Here is a 23,349-nt window from a genome sequence, read left to right as displayed (position 1 = left end):
TTTTAAACTGTTGATGTGTTTCCGAAGCTACAGAGAGCGACACATTACTTCTTTTTGGAGTCTCAGAGACTCCAGCTGTTTTTTTTCTATACGTGCCATGTCTGTGATCTGGTATTGACGGTTCTTCTTACATTTCATTAACCCTCCTGAATCCCAAAGAGGTCTAATCAGATTTCTGTTCCGGTTTCTCCCTAAGAGCTCTCTCTGGGGTCTGACTGATCCTACACATAAGTGGCATCACTGTACGATGACATACTGTACAGAGACTCAACGAATTGAACATGAATAACCCAAAGTAATCATGAGAGATATATCCTTATTTGGTGATAAAACTGTTTTCTGGTCATTCTGTGCCAGTTGACCACTTCAGTACCTTTCTTCATGCTGAGTAGAGAAGGGGGAAAAAACTTGATTATTATTGTTACTATTGCACACGTAGCAGTGATACAATGAAGAAGTAATGTCAGTGAAACAAAGGGGTTAAAATACAAATATGAAACAAGTGAGAAAATATGTTTATGAAATGTTTTTTTCTAATCCTTGTATTCTTCTTGTTATCTTTCAGACCACATTAACAGAGGTGCAATTTGGACCAATGAAGTTATTTAAAGACCCACTTCAGGTATCGTAAAACAATGCCAAACATCTGAATGATTGATGCTTATGTGCTCGAATGCATTAAGACTTTCCACGGAACAACAGAAGTGCTCCAGTCAAATGTTTATGTACATATCATTTAGGGGCTTTTAGCTGAGCCCTGGAGCTAAACTTGGTGTGACTGTCAATATTTGGTAGCATTTTTCTAGGATTAGTATTTCAAAACGTCACCTTCCTTTTGTTTGCAGTCAGAACTAATCTTGAATTTCTCAAAGATACCACACCTCGCCAAGAGATTAAAGAAAAAAAAAGAAAAAAAAGTCCCCATGCAAACATTCAAAAAAAAAAAAAAAAAAAAGGAGGAAAAAAAAAACTGTTAATGGGCGTATTGTGTGAGATGCAGCCTTGGGTTGTCAAGGCAACAAGGCCAAACATTTATGACAGAGAACATACCATAATGAACAATGCACGTTATGGAAGAACTGCACAGACGATCCATGGACCAGTTTCGTCACAGCAAACAGGACATTCTCTGACGTTCAATGGTTCATTTTACAGTTTGGTACTGTGCTTGGTCTTGTGGCGCGCATTGCTGCTGTTGGAGTCTTTGGCTTTTTAGGAATTTAATGAAGTATTTTGAGTATGTGCAACATTTGATTTCACCTTGGTTTCAAGGGGTCATATATTATATCTAACTGAACACTTTGGGTCTTGAACTGTTGGTCAGACGGACGAGTCACCTTCAGCTCTAAGAAACTCAGACTGTCATTTTTTGATGATTGTTACTTGCAACCCTGGTGCACATAGCTCCTTCAAGTAAAATACAAAGTTTCATTAAAGTCAAAGTTACAAACAATAATGATGGAAAAGTCAGTGGAATTCAAAGAAAAGCAATGCATTAGACGTCCTGTAATTTAATGCCATGTATAAGTGTAGAGACTCGGCTTTATTGTCTGATGCACTCCAGTGTGACCACAGTAGGAAAACGAGGTAGAGAGATATCCCCTTCCTGTTTTTGTCACTCACAGCTGATCCTGTCATGCCCTCCTCCTCCCTACTCCTCCTCTTTTCTCGTGGCTCACAGGATCTGGCCTGGCCTTCTCTGTTTTCAACAATGATGTTTTCTAGACAGAGCAATCACACCCTGCCAAAATGCTCACTACCCCCTTCAAACTATTTTTTTTTTTTTTTTCCATCTTGTAGTCTTTGTATCTCTGCTACTTTCTCTGCCTTTTCCATCTGTTTGTTTGGAGCTTTAACATGGCATCTGCCCTTACAAAACATTGTTGCTTGAATATACTTTGAGATTATTTTTTTTGTGCATTGCAGCTGGGTGTGTTATTACTGAGTGAGGGGGTATCTGTCCTAGCCTGAGCAGAGGCATCTGAAAACCCCTTATCTCAGCCCATATTACCCCCGTTCCTCCACCTCTGCAGGAATGTTGACTTTTCTACCAACATCCCAATGGGGAATTCTGATCTAATTCCCTGTGCGTACCGAATATAGCTGCAGAACTCAGCGGTGATGTATTTATGACCCGGACACTTATTGCCACTTGTAGGGAAAATGTTCATATGTGGATATGTTTTGCATTAGCAACACCCCTCTCAGGCGTGCAGGCTCTCTGCCTCGGGCCTGAAGCTGCATTTGGGTACTTAAATAAAGCCCCACCAATCATCAGAATGAATCAAAAAGGACAACTGTCAAAACAGCCAGTCCTCTATTCCTACATTGTGTGGAGGACAGTGGCTCTAGTTTTCTCAAAAAAACTCATGTCTTTGTGCCCTAACTCAACTTTACAGGTGTGATGCAAACTTAAAACTGCAGAACAAACTTTCTCTTCTTTACGTTCATTCTGCTTCCTGCCAACATTTGGAGATGACGTCTGTTTGAGAGAGTGACTCATGAATCTACTCTTAGTGCAGCACTGCTCTTGGAGGTGGGCCTAAATCTCTGGTCCAGTATTTACGCAAATAAGGGGTTATATGAAAGTATGCTGGCAGAGGGAGAGCATGCTCTCAATGGCTGGTTTGACGGTAGCAGCAGCACTTTCTACCACAGCCTTGGCAGACCGGTGGGAGGGGCCGCAGCCAGTCAAGGCCACCTCGACTAATTGTGTCATAGATCACGGCAGCGGACAATAAAATCTCTGACGCACCCGAGTACGAGCTGAGCTTGATCAATCAGGGCCTTTCCACTGGAGACCTGAGGTCACAGTCAAGCCCACGCTGCAGGTTGATGAGGACGACGGGCACAAATGAGCACGAATGCACCGCTGATGACTTGATAACTCAGAGCTGTTGATACACCGATGCATTGAAATCATGTTTTACTGTAGCGCTCTTTTGTCTTTTACTGCACTTTTTCTACAGCACAGGGTGATGTACAGAAAAAAATATTTCCAGCAAATCAAGCAATGAGTTCCTGTTTAAATAAATTCATCATTTCTGTCAGGTAGAAGTCAGATGTACACTAGATTTTTACAATACAACTGTACAACCAGTGAAGGACGGCACAAGTGGCTTTGGTGGTTTTGCCCATGTAGGACAAATTATATACACTTGTGTCCCACCAATCATGTAATTAGTGCTCAAACCATTTGATCCTGTGTATATCTCGTAGTAAATTGGACGTCACTTTGGGTTCTGGGAAATGATGGGTGATGGGGATTTTTTTCACATTTGATCAATTGATGAATTGTAAAAATAAACAACACAAGAAATAACAATAACAATTAACATTAGCTGCAGCTGTGTATATCAGGTTTTTGGCGGTTAGACCCTCAGACTCACAAATACCTGCGATGCCACTAAGACATTTCGTCTGTGGACCATTTGGTCTAAAAAGCACGTCTTAATACCTGCTTGTAAACACCTGTTCACATGTAAGATTTTTCTGATGTTCGTTTTTAATCCAGTCTTTTTTTAGACATGACTTGTTTTAATTTTTTACTCTCCCCATGTTTCGTGGCTCTTTGTAAAGACCATATTAACAAAAATTTTAGATGAGTAATATATTTTGGGTAGAAGTAATAGTAGTATGACATTGCAAGAGGTCAGTTAAAAAAGGCAGTTGCATAAATATGCTTAGTCATCTCTCTTTTTGCAGGTACTTTTAGTTTTTGCCAAAGAGGACAGTCAGAGTAATGGCTTCTGCTGGGCATGTGAGAAGGCTAACTTCAGGTGCAGCATGGCGCGGACACCGGAGTCGGCTCTTGAATGCTTCTTGGAGAAGCATCACGACCTCGTCATCATTGACCACAGACATTCCAGACACTTTGACGCTGAAGCACTATGCCGGTAAGCGACTTCTGTCATCATCAGTGTCCTTCTACTTCAAGTTGTACCTCTGGAGTGATGAAGAATAGTGGTTCACAGCGTCTTGTGTCTGCTGTATCCACACAGTCCTGTAAACTCAAGTACCCATCCACATGTGTATATGAACCCATTTTAAGATGATTGTCATCTAAGACTATTAATGACATAGAATTTGATATTGTTAAAATATTTCTTTCATACAGTTGAACTGTCAGTGTTTAGCTGGTACGTCAGTATGGCCAAGTTTGCATTTCTGTTAAAAATCACCTGCAGTAGCCAAAGCTGAATTTTGCACCCATTTATTCATTACTTGTTGCTAATGACCTCACCATTAATCAATTACTTTTAACTGTTTTATCTGTTGATCCATCATGTTAAGCTACTTCAACTCACGCTGTACATTCATTACTTTTAGCTAACCAACCACCGTTTTAACCATGGAACTATAGAATTACTTTTTTACCATTTATCTTCTATTTTTAGTTTTTTACCATGTGTCCATGACTTTTAGCTATCAACTATTGATCCACAAATAATTTGAGCTAATTATTTGAATTATTTATCCATTGAGGTTACTTTTAACCGACTAGTTTATCATTTTCCTTTTTGCAAACTTTTTGCTGTTTCAAGCATTTATTCACTACTTTGAGCTTTTTCACCATTTATACATTGATTATAGCTATTTCTTTGTATAACTGAGTCGAAATGTAGATATATTTATTTAATTAAATTGTAATTTAAATTTTTTCAAATTAGTCAAATCAGTCTTTTCACATACCTCGTGGCTGCTGCAACTACACGTGCCTCTGGTTAGGAATCACTGATGTAGTGGACACAGTTGAATTGAACTTGAATTCTGGTACTGACTGTTATTTAAGGCCAGTGACATAATCCAGACCAGATGATCATGATAGGACCAATTATAGCATACCCTTTCCATGTGTTACATTACATTGGCTAACACGTGTGATTACGACTCTCTGCGGGGGTAAATGGCCACCTCACTTTGGGCTCACTTGCTTCCATCGCATACTATCTAGTGGAGTCATGTCAGTGAGAAATGAGCGGTGCCTGCCCATACCACTCTATCTTTAGCCTCTGCCCAAACCAAAAACACATTTACAAACATTCATTTGCCCTGCCCAGCGTGTATGTTAACCCTATTCATTTTGGCCAATCCATATGTTCAGTGTACACGCACAAGCTCAGATGGGGAACTAAAGGGCCTTTATGACCACTGGCTGGGGAAAACCACAGGCGGATGAGTGGCCCTGTACACAGCATTCTTTCAGAGGTCTAGGCCTGCTCACAGAGCTCCACCACTGGGCTCTGCCTGCCTGGGAGAATCGGAGCGTGAAAAAATGAAAAATACATTGATTTGATGCCATGGGCTTTTCCACCGGCCTGCTCTCTGGCTAAAAGGCTCCCTCTGTTTACATTCAGGTCAATTAGAGCAGTCAACTCTTCAGAAAACACTGTGATAGTCGCCGTTGTGAAAAGGTATGTACAATTCGCTGAACCCGTCTCGCCGCCCCCCCCCAACTCTCTCTCCCTCTCTGCCCTTTCTTGTCATTTTCCTCACTGTATTTTTAATGTAGCAAATGTTTGGGTCCATATTGTCAGAATTAAAACGCATGACTCAGCGGAGGACTGTAGGCCTGCAGCCAGTCATATGGTGCAACCCTCTGATGTTCTCTGAACAAGCATTTGTCATGTCGATGTTTGGGTGCTAACATGTTTTCTGTTGTCAAGGCCAGACAGAGAGGAAGCCTCTGTGATGCCCCTGATCAATGCCGGCTTTAATAGGGTGAGCAACACTGTGTGTAAATATGTGTCTGGTGTGTGTGTGTTCCCCTGCTGTGTGTGTATTTGTATTATTCTTTTGATATGTTTTTTTCTTTTCTTTTTTTTTTATATCCCTACTGTCAACACTTAGGACACAAGATTGTAAATCCTTAGTGTGTGGTATTAGAAAAACTGCGACTTATCCTCACTAATTTGAAATTGGGATTTTAGTTGACTTTGACTGACCCGTGTTGCTCGGTGTTGCCCTCCTACCCTCAGAGATATGTGGAGAATGGCAATATGATGGCCTGCTACAATGAGCTGCTACAGTTGGAGCATGGAGAGGTGCGGGCGCAGTTCAAACTGAGGTGAGTCGTGCTGTATTGTTGTACAGTGTTGTCGACATCGGAAAGAATATCCACTTCTTACTTTTCTATAGCGGGTTTTGATACTTAACTCTTTCTTTAGAGAGTACAAATGTAGAATATATATGTGTGTGTGTATATAAACAGATGCTGGAGACTGTTTGTTGCATATTTTAACAATGGTTCTGGTTCTGTTGTTTCTCTTCCTGTACAAGGGCTGGAAATGCTATTTTCACAGCTATAGAACAAAGCCAAGAGGCCATAGAGATCACCTCTGAAGATCAAGTTATTCAAGTGAGTTTGATGCCTGTAGTTGCTTTATTGTGATGTACAGTTGATCTCTCTCTCTCTCTCTCTCTCTCTCTCTCTCTCTCTCTCTCTCCTTCTCTCCTGTTTTAGTGGCTGTTCATGTCTTGTGACCCCAGATCTCAGAAGTGATAGTTGCAGTCTTTGTCCCCCTCTGAATGGCTCGTTTTGTTAACATCAAAGCACTGTAGCCTGCGTTATCACGTTATGTTTTCACATAAAAAAAAAATATATATATATATATATATATGTATGTATTTTTTTGGAGCTTCCATGAAACGCGCGAAGAATGGGTGCACTTCTCTGAAGACGTGTTATTTTGGTTAGCAAGATTCATATGTTGCTGGAGGTCATCGTCTTATGACTGTGTCTGAACTCTCAGTGTTGCTTTTTATAAACAGCAGATCATCATTTCAGATCAAACCTGAAGACTCACTGTTACCTCTCCTTCACAGTACGTGAACCCTGCCTATGAGTCCATTATGGGCTACCAACAAGGCGAGCTAATAGGGAAGGAAATAATAGAAGTGCCTAAAAGTGAGAAGAATAAGCCTGATCTCCTTGAAACAATAAACTCCTGCATACGGAAAGGAAAGGTAATATGCATTCATTATACACTATACACTTCAGGCTAAACATACATTCAGGGAATTACATAATCAGGAATTTGTTGAATTGTTAATTCTCTTACACAGATAGTTTTGACATAGGAATAACATAGACTATTGCTTCACTATCAGATCACCCTCGTAAGCACCGTAGCACCTGCCTTTGTGTGTGTGCATGCATGCGTGCACGTGCATCCATGTGTGCTGTAAGTCCACCAGCCGTCCAGCAGCTCTGTTTCATGTGAATAAGAACAGCGGTTGGTGGCTGTGCTGTAATCTTACTACACAGAGAGCGAAGGTCAGTCCCAGACAGGCTAACAGCGGGAAGGTCCTTTTTAAGCTGCCACAGTAGTCTGTAGGAGGGGGGGCACATGAAACAAACGCACGGGACTCCAGGAGCGCTCCCCCTACCCATTAAAGCAACTCGCTGCTCTCTGAAATATTCTGACCCGCCACACCTTACCACCTAACCTGTACCACAAACGCTGCCATGCTACACCCAGTCCACATCCACTTTTAGAACATTTTCTAAATCTCATATTTGGTCAAATATGTTCCTGAGTCTGTGCATTATGTGTTTGTATGTTTCATTTCTTCTCTCTCAGTTTGGGCTTTTTGTGTTCCAGGAGTGGCAGGGGATTTATTATGCCAAAAAGAAGAATGGAGACAGCATTCAGCAAAATGTGAAGATCACACCTGTAATTGGACAGGGAGGGTGAGTGACGGTGTTGCTAAATGTAAATTATGTTTCCACTATCCGAATAGTTATATATGACTGAATAATGATTGTGTGATGATTGATTGATGAATGGTTGAATAATAAGCTTCTGTCGTCCACAGAAAAATCAGACACTATGTGTCTATCAACAGGCCTTTAAATGATAATAATAAGGTGAGACGTGTTTCAAGTTTTGCTGATTTAATAATGGATGAGAGGAGCCTGCATATATCAATTTGCCTTTCCCCTCTGTCCACGCAGAGTGATAAATCCAGTGAACGTGTGCAGGCAGAGTCTCAGACAGGTAAGATCCATCCTGAAGCTCTGTGCTGTAGGTGCCAGCCTTAACTCTACTCTGTAACTGAATAACATTACAGGTGATTTATTATGCTAAACCACTCAAACAACTGTGGAGTCTTGCAGGTTTCAGTACTTCAGGTTCTCTCTCTGCTGGGCAGTTATTAGCATTAGTGATGGAAGTTCCTTCCACAACTCTATCAGTTTTGATCTGCCGTAAGAGTCGAGGACCTGAGGGCCAGCGCTGTGTTTGTCATTAGGAAGCACAACATTGAGTTCCAGTGTTGCACAGACAATACACAGTGCTAATTTTAACTGATTGTTTGCAGACACCAAATATTTGTTGGACGTTAATAACAATAAATTGGAGATAGTCACATTTGGGAACCTGAGCTTTGTAAACTCAGAGACTTTGGAAATGTGTCAGCAAATGTATTGCACCATGCCAGAAAATCATTGTTTTCTTTAATCATGACCCAAATTTTAAACAGTAGACCAGCAGAGGGGCCAGTCCTGCTTTATCTAGCTGAGAAATATTTCCAAAGAAATGAATTCTGTCTTTTGTTGACCTTGAAAAAGTTATCCACGCTTTTATTTTCTGTGAAACTGGACAATTGTTCCTTGCTGTATTGTGGTATCAACCGTGAAGCCAATTCACAGCTGCAACTGATTTCAAAATGCAGCAGCTACGCTCCTGACAGGTGAACAAAACAGGGCTCATATCTCTCCTGTGTTGGCGTCCTTTCACCAGCCCACTGAAAAGAAGCGACTTTGAAATGTTGCTGTTTGTTTATGAAGCTTTGTATGGTCTTACAGCACAGTATATTTCACTGAAACTCTTATACAACACCCCTACATCCCCTAGGTCTTCTGATTATGGGCTCAAAAGGTTGATTATGCTTCTAGATTTAGAGTGTAACCCTACCAAATGCAGCTAGTCAGCAAATGTATTAAAAGCTTTCTTTTACTTCTCTCTGGCCTTTCAAAGTGACTGGTGTTTTTTATATTTGTTTTATTCCTTGATTTAAAATGTGCATATTTTTGTCGTGTTGTGAAGTGAAATATACAGCAGTGCTGTCTGCTTACATAGACAAAGACACAAAGAAAGTTTCCTGCCTACTTATGTAGCTTTCTATCACTTTATATTAATCCCTTATTACAGTAAAAAATACTAAATTAAAACAGAAACTTGAAACAAAGGTGCGAATTTATGGAGGACAAGTTGATTAAGTCAAGAAAATTACCTTTAAGTTGACTTTAAAGGCATATTTTATACATTTTTCATTTTTCTTATATTGTCTAGAAATTCCATGAAAAACTTAATGGTCTTCATATTCAAGTAATGGTCTTGAGGCTGAGCACTTTCTGTGGGATTTGTTGAAATAAGACAGATATAGAATAACACCAGCCTTATCCTTTAAATGTCTAGGACAGATCTGATAATAGAAATGAAATAGATTCTAATATCTAGTATTTTCCATCTATGGGTTTGACTTGTGAGGTTGACTTACCGATCTCAATTTTCCTCCAAGTACTGGAGCACTTCCACTTGCTTATTGGGTGTGGAGGATGTTTAATATCACATGAAATTATTATATTTCACTTTGTTGGGTAAGGCACTTAGAGTATTCTCTTGCACAAAAGGTGCACTTTTCTTCTCAACTTTGACCAATTATTACAATTAATTACAGGATTACAATCCTCCCGCTTGGGATATTGAGGCTGGAGCCAAAGTCGGCCTTGTCACTAAACTTGAACTGTGTTTGTGCGTGTGTGTTAATGTAAGGTGTTTTCTTCTCCCCAGACATCCAATCCAGTAAGCACAAAGACCGGAGGAAAGGCTCTCTGGATGTCAGATCCACAACTTCTCGGGGGAGCGATGGTGAGAGTGAAGGGAGATAGATGATGGAAAATCTGAGCGTTTTTCTTGTCAGCTTATGAAACCATCCCAGTTGTCTGTTTGCATTAAGTGTTGATTGGACACACGCACACAAACAAACTCATTAGAAAGTGGTTTGGAAAACTGCAGCGTAATTTGTTGTTGAATCTGCGCCTTTCGAACTGTGGGTGAATCAAAGTTCAAGCCGATAAAATGACAATGTCTTGTTTCCAGGGAGCTCACAGCGAAGGCACTCCTCAATGGCCCGCATCCACTCCATGACTATAGAAGCTCCTATCACCAAGGTGGGTTCATCTCCTTCCCCATCATCCCTCCATCATATGATTAGCACTCTGTACGGATGTTCTGTATCTCATGACTGAACTCTTGGGTTGTAAAACTGCCACAACTGCCATGAGCTCTTCTTGTACAGCTACTAGCTACTGAGTCTGAGGCCACGCATACCATGTCAAGAGGAGATAGGCTGATAAAATGGCACATTTCATGCACAAGACAGGCAAGCATGTTGGACCAGGATGACCTGCTGTTTCAGTGGTTTATGTAGTCGGCAGCGTGGATGGTTGGAAACAGAGAAAGTCCCCAGGGATGGGTCATATGACACACTGCAGTTCCTCTGCTGTATCATTTGACTGTGTAGTCAGTCCCTGTAGGCGTCATCCTCTCCAGAATAAAGCACTGATAGAACTGCTGGTACTGTTTGTGCTTATGTGGAAGTGAGTTAGCTAGAACTTGTGCTCTTGCACATGCTTGCTGACCTCGCCATAGGTGTCCATTGTTGGAACTTCCAGAACCTCCAGGTTCACATGCTGGAGCAAAAATGTAAATCTTTCTTAATGTTTTCTGAGCATCGTCCTGCTGGACTTACCCGGTCATGTTTTAACACTTTTATTCATTTTAGAGTCAAAGAGTCCATTTTACATCTAATGCCTCATTCATTTAAATAAATTGTTATGATATGAGTGGTATTGATCTTCGAATCTAACCCTTGAAAAGAAAGTGAATTAGCAAAATGAAGAAGTGTGACCACATTGCAAATGTTTTAGCCTTTTTGCACAGTCAGTAAACACAGTGGAGCTGAATCAGTATTTGAAACACACTTTTATTGTAGAACACATTCAGATTTTAGCTGATTTTACCTTTTATTTCTTCTGTTATGTGATTAAAACTCACTTTACCCACTTTATCATGGTCCACTAAAAGCCTTACCTTCAGTATATGTGTCCAGTTTGCTTTTATTATTGTTGGTTTTGCAAAAATGCAAATTAATATTATAATTATTATTATAATAATTATTATTATTATTATTATTATTATTATTATTACCTTTATTATTTCATCATCCAGGTAATCAACATCATCAATGCAGCACAGGAAAGCAGCCCCATGCCCGTAGCAGAAGCCTTGGATCGCGTACTGGAGATCCTGAGGACCACTGAGCTCTACTCCCCGCAATTGGGAACCAAGGATGAAGACCCCCACACAAATGACCTCGTGGGGGGGCTGATGACGGTAAGCAGCAGGTCCTTTAGAGCGCAGGGGTCCTTCGATAAGTCTGAAACACCCAAACAGCTACAAATGAATCAACTCCCATATGATTAAATGCACACTGTAGTGTTCCACTGTGATAACGTCCGCATGAATATCCATTCACTATGAAAGCTCATGACACTGTGTTGAATGAAAGAAACAGAGATGCAGTAGTGTCCGTGTGTGAGACAGAGAGAGAGATTAGCAGACAGCAATGGTGAAGTACAGAAGTAGAAAGAGTGCCAAGTTGGCAGTCTTGGCAACAACCCCAAAGGAAGTGTTAGATTGTCCTTTGTGCTCCTGTAGGCTGGAGAGGAAAGCCCACCCCACCCTCTCTTTCTCCCCCCTCTCCCTCTCTCTCTCTCCCTCTCTCTCTCTCTCTCTCTCTGCACACACTCTGCACACATGCACACAGTCACACTCACATGAACCTCTTCCTCTCGACTCCGCAGGCCTGGAAACATCCTGTTCTTTGGATCAGATGAATAAGCATGGCTTTACTTATACATGTACACTCTGCACACACAGCAGAGAGGTGTCACACATATTTCTTCCCCAGAAAGATTTGTTGTGCGCAAGTGTTAACAGCTGATGAAACCAGAAAACCATGAGGTGTTTATTCGGGTTTAAATGATTATATATGTACAATCATATTGGTTCACGAGGTGCCCGGTTGCATTTGTGTTTTCTTAGCCTTGCAATTCCTGTTTGTTATGGTGAGGTGTGCCGGGCCTGAACTCAGAAGACCCAGTTAACGTTAAGAGATGAACTGTCATCTTTCTGGGGAGAAAGTCTTAAAATAGCCAGTGTGTACAGAGGCAGCGCCACCATGAGACAATGCTCGGGTCAAAGATGAGCCAGTCTCTCCTCTTCCTTTTTCACTTGTGAAGTAAACATTTCACTCTGCGACACACACCCATGCATTCACAAATGCCCAAAATATATATGACTGGGTGATATAGGCCTGTGATTTGCTTAGCTGACAAGTGGCAAAAATGGAGAAAAAAAGTGGAGGCCTTAGTGCTTACAATGTTTTATTTCCATGTTTTTTTACTCTTTTAACATTTTCATAACATACAGTGGCCTGAGGACACAGTTTTATAGCACATAACAACACATTTTTTAGGTCAGGATGGTTTTATTGTAGCTTCTTGTCACAGTTGGTCTCTGAGAGACACATATAAACAAGATTTCTGTTTCTGATAAACTGTAATGAATACAGAACTGCTGCAATCTTCATTGCTAATATAAAACATGAATATGGCACCATCTCTCTGAGGCTGTGCTTTTTGCTCACAATGACAAATGCTAACATGCTGATGGTTAGCAGGTACATAGTTTAACATGTTCACCGGGGTAGTTTAGCACGCTAACATTCGCTAATTAGCATTAAAACACACAGTACAGCTGAGGCTGATGGGGAATGACATTAGTTTCGCATGTATTTAGACAAATTGAATTTTTGACCTGATGATAATAATAGAAGAAATGTTAAGGTCAGCAAGGTTATTACAGTTCATCCTGTGAGGAACATGGATGTCTGTGCATGATTTAATGGTATGTTAAGACATTTCACTCAAAACTACAAATGTCAGCCTCAGAAAAATCATTAAGATTCATCCTCTGGGGACCATGAATGTCTATTAAAAAATAATTCATGGCAATCCGTCCGATAGGTGTTGAAATATAAGTCTGGAAAGCCGATTGATCAACCTACTGGCATTGTCAGCCACAGTGCCAGTGTGGCTGAAAACAATTAGCTCCATCTTTACTTTCCCAGTTCTTAATGTGCAGTCTGTCATACACAGCTGATACAGTTCACAGTCCCAGAAGAGCTGGATCTTTATTTGAACCAATGAAAAGCTGTTTTTGGTAATTAAGGTGATGAAGTGTTACCCTATTCATAAGCCCCATTTGCTTTCCCAGCATGCAACAATGCCCAGAGGAAGACAAATGTCATAATAGATTATCTTACATATGTACATAAATTATGCCAGTGTCATTTCTGACACAGCGATTATAGTTCATAAATATGGTAATCATTTTTAAACTGTATATTGGTTTCATTAATAAGCTCAGTTTGGCTGCATCCCCCGTCTACTCCCTCTGTTTGCGAAACGAGGTGTCAACACGACAAAGCCTCCAGAATATTGTGTCATAGCACAGAAGAAAAAAACACTCATAAAAGTGTTAATATGGAAAATCTGTAAAATCCATGTCTTTGTTTCTTGTTATTTATTCTGTTGTCATTTGTTACAATCTCTCGTCTGTCAAATTGCATTTCCTTCTGCAATTTTGTCAAAATGCACTGAGGCATTTAGACCCTTCCAAAATCCAACTCTTCTTACTTTTTTTCTTCACTGACGTATGATAAACAATAATATGTCATATTCATTTATAATAATTTTAGGCACCAGAAATGTTTAAATCAAACTAAAGTGACGGGGTGTTCAAAAAGTGATGATGCTCTCTTATTTACTTTTCTGATGGAAATCTGAGTTTGTTGGTAGATTTAAGGGCCTTAAAGTTTTCTTTTTGACTGAAGTGATTCTGGTGCTCCTAACACTGAGCTCAACTCCTTAATTGGCTGTTCAAAAAGAATGAATCATGAAGTGATGAACTGCATTGTAACTTGCTGCCTCAGTCTCTGATTCTCTCTTTCTTTTCTTCATGTTCACAGGATGGTTTACGCAGATTGTCAGGAAATGAATACATATTTTCCACAAAACGTAAGTTTACAATGAAGCACAGGAAGATATGAGGTGCTATGCTATGTTTTACAGTTATGTTTATTCTTACTACTAAAATCATTGTTTTTACTTCTTGTAGTTCATCCATAGGTTGTGAACAACAGTTTTCTCACCTCTCCCTCTTTATCTGAATGCCTCCTCTCTTGTCTCCTCCTTTGCTCACAGAGCCCCACCACATCCCCAGTCACCTGACAACTCCTCTGTCGTTAAACGACATCCCCCCTCGTATCGCCCAAACCATGGAGAATGAGAACTCTTGGGACTTTGACATCTTCAACTTGGAAGCTGCAACCATAAAACGGTGAGGCAACAACACGGTTAAGGGTTACCAGAGGGACTGTGTCTAATTTTTTTTTTGTGTGGAAGCAGAGCTTGGTATGAGCGTTTATGCTGAATCCTCCCGCAGGCCTTTGACCTACTTGGGCCTGAAGATCTTCTCCCGCTTTGGGGTCTGCGAGTTCCTAAACTGCCCTGAGGCAACTTTGCGCTCCTGGCTACAAGTGATTGAAGCTAACTACCACTCCAGTAACTCCTACCACAACTCCAGTCATGCAGCTGATGTCCTGCACGCAACAGCATATTTTCTCTGCAAGGAGAGGGTCAAGGTAAACTAACAATAGTTAATAATGAAGCATGCTGTTTTAAAAATGGATGGCAAACTTGCTTAGGCATAACATACCTTAGACTAAAGGGTGTGGTTTGTTGGACAGAAATTTAATTGGCAATTGATTTTTCTTTTTTTTTTTTTTTTCTTTTTTTTTTCAAACAAAAAATGGCAAACATTTACTGAGTCCAGATTTTGAAATATGGGCCACACCATTTACTGCCTGTCACCTTGGGTTTCTGGCCATTTTTCATTTATTGTTGCCGCATTATTAGCTTCTATCAGATTGGCTTTTCACTTTTCTGTTATGTGTGTATACATAATGAAATACAGTGGGGTTCAAAGAGACCACTTTCAAGTTCAAGGGAATGGGACTTTTGAAGCCCATCGCATATGAATAAAGTGGCAGTGGATGCTCAGTTTTTACAGTGTGATCTGTGTGCTACCTATCCCACTGATTCTTTGTGATTTTTCTCTGTTTTGGTCCATATCCTGAACAAATTCTCTCTCCTTTACAAGCCTTTTTGTTTTATCCTTGCATAGAGTTTGGAAGTCACTTGCTCCACAGAGCACTGTTTTCAAATGTAATGTGAAAGTACATTAGTAGATATGAAAGTCTCCTTAAAGTCAACATATTGACTGACTTAAAGCATTAGCATGTTTTAGCTGTGACCATCCTTTTATTTTGAAATGTTCACCACTGCTTTGGTTGCGGGGCCCAAACACCTACAGTATCTAGAAGTTGGGAATTTCTACTATTAAGCACGGCTCTCTGATCAGTCTTGACTGTCGGCTGTCTCGTCTGAGCCTCCATTATCCATGAGAGTCGTGGTTTTGCCCAAGTGTGTCAGTGGCTCAGCAACTGGTTGAGGGCATGCACTGGCTAAGCTGATTACCAAACTGTCTATTTCTGATCTCAGTGGAGGGATCTTTCATTGGCTTAGCCAGTGAACTGTGAAGTTACATCACCCAAGGTTAATGAATCCCTGGAACTCCACAGAAAGCAGACAACTGCAAATTCATTTGAAAATTAGGAATTATTTTTGATGATCTGTGGCCTCTTTATTATTTATACTTTTAAATTTTTTGCACCCTTGTGACACATGATGAAAAACTACCTAGCGGGCAACAAATGACCTCAGTTCCAAAAATTACAAATAGTTGAATGCAGCTATTTGCTATGTGTGTTCATTTTTGTTATCAACTACTTCTGCCAATATTAAAGTCAGTATTTTGAAACTATAGCTTCAAAAAATGAGATTAAGAAAATCTTCAATAATCTACACATTCAGCAAAATGAAAGTTTTTGTTTTTGCTTCATTTCAACTGTATAATGCTAACATACAGTATATTGGGTGACATTCGTAATGCATACATTTTACTATCAGCCAGTCGAATGTGTTTTGTATTTTGGGAAAGCTTGTAAATGCAGCTAAGTTAAGGTGAACATTACATTTTCTTTTCCTGTTAATAAATCTGTCTTTCAACTCAACACACATCACAGTTGAGTTGATAGTGGATAGTTTAGACAGGGTAGTAGAAAGTTATCCACATTCATATTTCCACTGTCATTTGCACCAACAGCAAAGTTTGGATCCCATTGACGAGGTGGCCGCCCTGATCGCTGCTACTGTGCATGATGTGGACCACCCAGGCCGCACCAACAGCTTCCTGTGCAACGCAGGAAGCGAGCTGGCCATCCTCTACAATGACACAGCTGTGCTAGAGAGTCACCACGCAGCACTGGCCTTCCAGATCACCACACGAGACGATAAGTGCAACATCTTCAAGAACATTGAAAGGTAAGAGATTCTTTACATAACCAATAGGTCACCCCCCCCAAAAATGAAAGATATCCTCATGTGTTATCTGCCCCGACTGTTGATAGATCGACTGAACATCACACAATCACCAAACACTAAAATGTAGTCAAATTTAGCCATTGTTAAGTGGATACAGCTTCAGTATGTCGCTACAAATCTGAAACAAACATAAAATATCTTTCACATTTGTACAAAGATCTCAACTAGTATAATTAAACTAATGCGTCATGTGCTCAAAACACAAATATTTACCTCAGTGTTTCCAAAATATCGGAGATAACAGTTTCGACTGACACAATGTCGAGAAGATAATTAGTATATTTTCATTTGGCACCAAACCAATCCTGTAATTTATTCCAAGTGCATTTGCTGACTTTGGTGATTATGTGTGATTTGATTGTGTAATTGTACTAGGGCTGCAACTAATAATTATTTTTATTATCAATTGATAAAAATAGTGAAAAATGCCTGTTATTAATGTGATTTTCTAAAGCCCAAGATGACCTGTTCTTTTTTATATATTTAATTTACTGTCACAGATCTTACATTTGAGAAGCTGCAACCAGCTAAAACAATTATTCAGTTATCAAAGTAGTTGCTGTTTAAGTTTCAACTAATTGATTAATGGACTAATCATTGCAGCTGTAGATTGCACCAGGAACCCAGATGTATGAACATTTTTTGCCAACTCTGTTTAATTAGATCAGTATACAAATGTTTTGTGTCACATATAATTAGTGATAGACAGAATGTTTGTATGTATCAACATGTAAATAAAAATCATATTTAATGTATTTAAATCCTTATTGAAATTAGTTTGTGATACAGGAGTAGCATCACCTGAAGTAGCACAGGGGATAAGCTAAGTCCGTATATGTGCCACTGAAAACAATACTGTGTGTGTGTGTTGACAGTGGCGGGGTAGTAATGTGATTTGAGTCCCAAAGCAGAATAGCTCACATGTGCTGGTCCCCTCAGAGGGGGAAGGTGAACAAAGCATCCATTCATCGCCACTGTCATTGCAGTCAGAAGAGGAAAACTGTTCACACGGGTTTCTGTGCTATTTACCACACTGGCATCTCACTCTCTCTGTTCTCTCTCTTTCTCATCTCTCCTGCACTTCACCTCCTTCTCCCATCTGGTTTCCCTCTCTCTCTCTCTCTCTCTCTCTCTCTCTCTCTCTCTCTCTCTGTGTAGGAATGAGTATCGAACACTACGACAGGCCATCATTGATATGGTGCTTGCCACTGAGATGACTAAACACTTTGAACATGTCAACAAATTTGTCAACAGCATCAACAAGCCACTGGCTGCTTTGGAGGAGAATGGGGTGAGATTAAAAATGAAATCATGCTGAAACACTCTTAAATGTTTTTTTTTTTTTTTTTTTCATACCTGTGTAGAAATAGTATTTCTAATTTTAGCAGTTTTTTTTCCTAAATAGATCAGTGTCCTGTCAGAGCAGGAAGGACACACGGGAGCATTCAGACTTTATATAAACACAACTATTGTAATCTCATTCTGTCACATGCTGTCACCGAATCGTACGTAGTCCAACAGTATTCAAGCAACAATAGTTGAAGAGCTTGAGAGATGATGATACTAGTTCAGGGGACTTGTGGCCTGTTGTTGCCTGGGCACAGAAATCTTTGTGGGGAGAGAATTTTACAACTTGGTAACATCTTTCTCGTCTCTGTGTGGAATGCTCAACACGGACATTTAAAAGTTCTCTTGCCTTTTAAAGGCAGGAATCATCCAAACAAACGATCTGACAACTGATTTTCCCCTAAATTCTTATATTGAATACAATCACTTTCAAAATCAGTCAGTTTAGACTCATGGTGCATTTAAGTGCTTTGTCTAAATTGTTACAGAGGTGAAGTTTAGTTGATAAAAGAAGTTCTAAATGCTTCCAGAAAAGGTCTTTGTGTCAAATATGCTGTCATTTAATTGCAGAGTTAACTTTGACACTTGAAGGTTTGGAATAAAACAGAGACCTCACTCATCTTGGCACAGAAAAATAGACCTTCTGTACTTCTGCTTAACATAATTCAATCTTGAAACATGCTGTAGCCTGCAAATCATGTGACTGCATGACGCATGCTGTAGTCTTTTACATGTAAGTGCAATGAATACAGACTCTCCTTCTCCATGAAGAAAACTAAAACCTTTAAACGTCGCCTGTGGAATACTTTATCCTCCCAGTTTGGTTTATGCTCAGACACAGTCGTATTTTTTTAAAGTTGTTCAGCTGATGTGTGTGATAAGGAGCTGTTTATTGCCACTAATAAGGAGAACTTCAGTTTTCTTTGTGCTAATGGTCTGCTTTGTTTTTTGGTTTCTTTTGTTATGTTTTTTTTTTTTTTTAGGGAAACAATGATGAGGAATCTGTCAAAGGCATTCTGACATCCCCTGAGAATCGCATCCTTGTCAAGCGAATGCTGATTAAGTGTGCAGATATATCCAATCCATGCAGGCCTCAGGAGCTCTGTATAGAATGGGCCGGACGCATCTCGGAAGAGTATTTTGCACAGGTAATGAGACAAAATAATATGGTGTTGATGGTGTGGGGAGAGGGATACGGCAGCTGCACTGTTTTTTTTTGTTTTTTTTTGTAATTTATGTATTCACTGTGCATGATGATCACTTGTGCCTTCATCTCTGGTACAGACGGACGAGGAGAAGAGACAAGGTCTACCGGTGGTTATGCCTGTGTTCGACAGAAACACATGTAGCATCCCAAAGTCCCAGATTTCCTTCATAGACTACTTCATTACGGACATGTTTGATGCATGGGATGGTAAGAGAGATACATACACGGCCACACATCTGCATACTGGTAGCATAGACAAACACAATTCAAATGCACAAATAACACACACTGTGGATAATTACTTCTACAATAGAAAAAGACAATTAGTGCCATGTAAAATGTCTGTTTACAAATCTTCAAAAGTAATGAGAAACATCCTTTACATTATTTAATACACCTGTCAAAGCAACTAAATGAAAGTATTGTCGTTTAAAAACATACTTTTATACCTACATGTACACAGTCTTGGGGAAACGCTGATTCGCTGCAGATACTGACCTTATAAAGCCGATCGGGTATTGGCTGGGACGTGACCAAGCCACATTAGATACAGTTTCTTTGTCAATGTCATTATGAAATTAATTGTTTCCACTATCAGTCATATTCATTAAGTCACAGTATGCCACCAACTCAGTGTTCAGTGCCACAGCAATCCCTGACCTCATCTTACCTTACATAAAAATGAATCCAATGACTTACACACAGTGAGGTATACAGATTTTAAATTTGGGAAAAAGAAAACACTGATGTTGGATCGGTACTGGGAATCGGTACTTAGTATCAGCAGCTGAGTTATAAGAATGAGTACCGAGAGAGAAAAAGCTGGATTGGTGGTTTTTTTTACAAAAATACTTAAATAATATAGTGGTGTTGATTTGAAAAAAAACTGTCATTAAAACCTGTCAAATCAACTTCTTTTATCTTCTCTTCAGCTTTTGCAGACCTCCCCAATCTTATGCAGCACTTGGACAACAACTTCAAGTACTGGAAAGGCCTGGATGAGAGGAAGCTGCACAGCCTGCGACCGCCTCCAGAGTAGGTGCTGCAGTGTTCGGCCCCGGGACTCTTCAGTCCGGGGCAGCCGTCCTCTCTCCCGCTGGGGCTTCTCTCTCCCTGCCAGCCCAGCCAGCCAAAAGGGCCTCCTCGCCTTCACTCTCCTGCTTCTGTAGCACGCCAAGCGTCCACACGTCCGTCGATACAGAAACCACAGAAGGACTTCCTGACGGGCAGTTGCAGCAGTAACACTGTTGGCTTTACAGCCCTGTCAGATGAGAACTGTGACAAACAGACACGGACACAAACGGTATCCTTATGAACTTCTTGTGCCTCTCAGGCATTCGCAGTGTAGCTGGTCGAGTGACATAACTGAGAGAGGAGTCCTTACAGGCCTCCTGGCAAAGCATCCGTCCCCTAATTACCACGTGGGCTCTCCTGTTTGCCTGTGAAGTTGAGTAAAAACTGCTTGTTTATAGAAGGAGCGAGCAACACTGGAGGGGTGGATGGAAGTATGGTCTGGATATGAAGGTGTCCAATCCTCGTCAGGCCATATCACCTTTGACCTCCATCCCTGTGCTCAGAGCAAGGCAGGACTGCTCCTTCTGCCCCTGGAGGCCACACCATGAAAGAACACTCCACTGCTTTTTTTTTTTTTTTTTTTTTTTTTTTTTTTTTTTTTGTGGCAATATTTTCATGAACACATCTAAGTTGACACGTAGCTGTCATAACAGACATGTGGGGGGTGGGGATGCTTTCTTTTCGGGTCAGGGAGTGGATCTTCACTTTAGGCCACTGCTGAGAGACAAAAACCTCAACATCATGATCATAGGTATCTAATTACAGATGATTTGGTATTTTAATTTTTCTTAGATGTTCCATATTTTCTATATCAAAATTCATACATGAATTAGTTGATAAATAAATAAGAACAAAAATGAATTTAAAAAGAGAGAGAGAAAAGCCAAAGCTGATGAAGACAAATACTACTATAACTCTCAAAAATTTACAATTATTATTCATATGAAGCATTACCATATTAAACATTTTTATTTTCTTATCAAAAGTACAGTACCAGTTTGAATGAACACTTTTGTATTGCACTGTAAACAATATTAGAAATGTCTACGTCTCAGTGATTTGTCCAGGGATGGGATGTTGCATTGGAGAATAAGCTGTTATTGTTGATCATCAGGAGTTTGCGTGTATGTGTGAGTGTGTGTGTGTGTGAGCGTGTGTGTGTGTGCGTGTATGCATGTGTGGGTGTGTTTGGGTTGTAGGTGCGGGTGTGTGGGTGTATTCATTGTTGCAACAATCCCTTACTCTTGGTTTAATGCTGTAAACCGCTTGACATTTGACAACAGCAGAAATATGTGAAAACATTTTGGACTTGAAAATTTTTTCTCCCAGAAATTTTTGTATCTGGTTTATCCTACTGAAAAGACTGCCTTATTTTATACAATATTTATACAGTACATCCCACTGTGCAACTGCAACGGACATCTGGAGTTTTTATTATAACATAGTCAGAAGGTTATGTTCAAGTAAATCTCAATATTTTTATAGACAATGAATTTTACACTGGATTTGCAGCAAATGAGATCAGCCATTCTAGCTATCTGAATACCTGTGAATTGGATGGTGACACACAGCATGTATACAGAGAACTAAATGGTTAAGAAGGATGTGGATCGCAGAGTTGTCTATCACTGTCTTTAAGCAGTCTCCTAGAGGCCAGCTTGCATTGATTTTTGATCAAACATCATTCTATTTTGGCCACTTGTCCAACATCCTTATGCACAGACCCAGGGAACAGCTTTTTGTTCAAGGTTGGTTTCAGATTAGGATACTAATATATGTTAAAGATTGTTGCTTATTACGAATATTTCCTCTTTAAACAGTATATAAATGCCATAACAGCTAAGCAAATGATGGTTAATAAGATGTATTGACCATGGTTATCTTTGTTTCTCTCTTATGACAGAATTGTACACTCAATCAGGGGATTTGTTTGTTCCTTCTGATTCACATCTTGGTCTGAAGGCACGGAAAAAAAATAGAAATTATTCAATGAAAAATAAAATAATGTCAATTATGAGTTTGCAGACTGTTTCCTGCAATAATACAATGTCTGTCCTCTTACTTATGTCATCTTTCTCATTCATTCTCTAATGGCTTTATCACAGTGTGTCTTATTAATATATTGAATTTTTGCACTGAGTCGGTGTAGCTGTTTAACTGCCTCTTTAGGTTTCTTGTTTTACTTTGAACTATCTTACTTTTAGAGAGAGGACTGACCTAGTTTAAATCAAAGGTTTTCAGTTTTTTGAATGGAGGCAAGAGATGCATCTCAAACTGCATGTTGGCTAGCCGACACCCAGGCTTGGACGTCTACTGTACCTACTATAAGAAGGACATAAGAAAACAAAATGAAACTCATTGTTTATATAACTGAGATGGCACATGGAGCAAATCTGCATTTCTTCTTCTAAACTGGGATATTCTCCAATTTCAACAATGAGTGGTAGAATACCAGATAATGCTAAACTGAAGTAGGAACAACCTTACTCTTCTGCCGGTCACTCCTCATTTATCATTTTAAAATATTCAAAAGTATTTAACAGACTGCATGAACAAACAAACCATTACAAGTGAGAGTTACATAAATGATTCATATTTTCACAGCTGATATGCCAGTTTGATCTGCATGGAAAACTACTTGGGTGGGGGGTTTGGTTTAAGAAGATGTATTTATTGCCTTATGTCCTGCCATGATCTCCATGCCATCAAGAATGCTAACAGAGGTTTTTAAAAAAGAATCCGTTTTACCTTTTTAATATGCTCTCTATATGCCATCTATGGTGTAAGTATGAAGTTTCTGCTATTTATGGTTCTTGAGTTATCATGTTCTTGAGAAAAGTTAAGCCAATTAGGTCATTAATTAGCAAAATGTTTCATACCAACATGTTTGCCTTTGTCTACTACATATCGGGTTTCAGTTTGAACTTGAACTTGTTAGCGTAAAGTGTTAAGGACTTGCAGCAACTTCTGGGAAGTCTGTGTTCCCTCATTAATATCCAACTTTATGCAGCAGGACACTCCAAAATCCAATAAAATCATCTACTCCATGTCAGGTACAGTCCATGAGGTCTATATGTGTCTACAG

General features: G+C 39.8%; 1 protein-coding gene across 1 annotated transcript; it reads left to right on the top strand.

Annotated features, from left to right (window-relative positions):
- The first annotated feature begins 569 nt into the window (after nucleotides 1-569).
- Nucleotides 570-20,848, top strand: LOC111223696 (high affinity cAMP-specific and IBMX-insensitive 3',5'-cyclic phosphodiesterase 8A-like). Its single transcript, XM_022747936.1, has 21 exons — nucleotides 570-622; nucleotides 3,706-3,896; nucleotides 5,358-5,414; nucleotides 5,667-5,721; nucleotides 5,979-6,067; nucleotides 6,280-6,358; nucleotides 6,826-6,966; nucleotides 7,605-7,693; nucleotides 7,819-7,870; nucleotides 7,958-8,000; nucleotides 9,798-9,875; nucleotides 10,107-10,177; nucleotides 11,238-11,402; nucleotides 14,101-14,149; nucleotides 14,336-14,471; nucleotides 14,577-14,775; nucleotides 16,359-16,576; nucleotides 17,795-17,927; nucleotides 18,967-19,131; nucleotides 19,268-19,397; nucleotides 20,123-20,848. The coding sequence occupies exons 1-21, from the start codon at nucleotides 596-598 to the stop codon at nucleotides 20,227-20,229; spliced, it is 2,274 nt and encodes a 757-aa protein (XP_022603657.1). The 5' UTR covers nucleotides 570-595; the 3' UTR covers nucleotides 20,230-20,848.
- Nucleotides 20,849-23,349: the final 2,501 nt, after the last annotated feature.

Source organism: Seriola dumerili, unplaced genomic scaffold (genome assembly GCF_002260705.1).
Source record: "Seriola dumerili isolate Sdu_G_001 unplaced genomic scaffold, Sdu_1.0 BDQW01000011.1, whole genome shotgun sequence".
NCBI lineage: Eukaryota > Metazoa > Chordata > Actinopteri > Carangiformes > Carangidae > Seriola > Seriola dumerili.
Note: the sequence above shows the minus strand (reverse complement) of the source record. Positions and strands in the feature narration are given on the sequence as shown.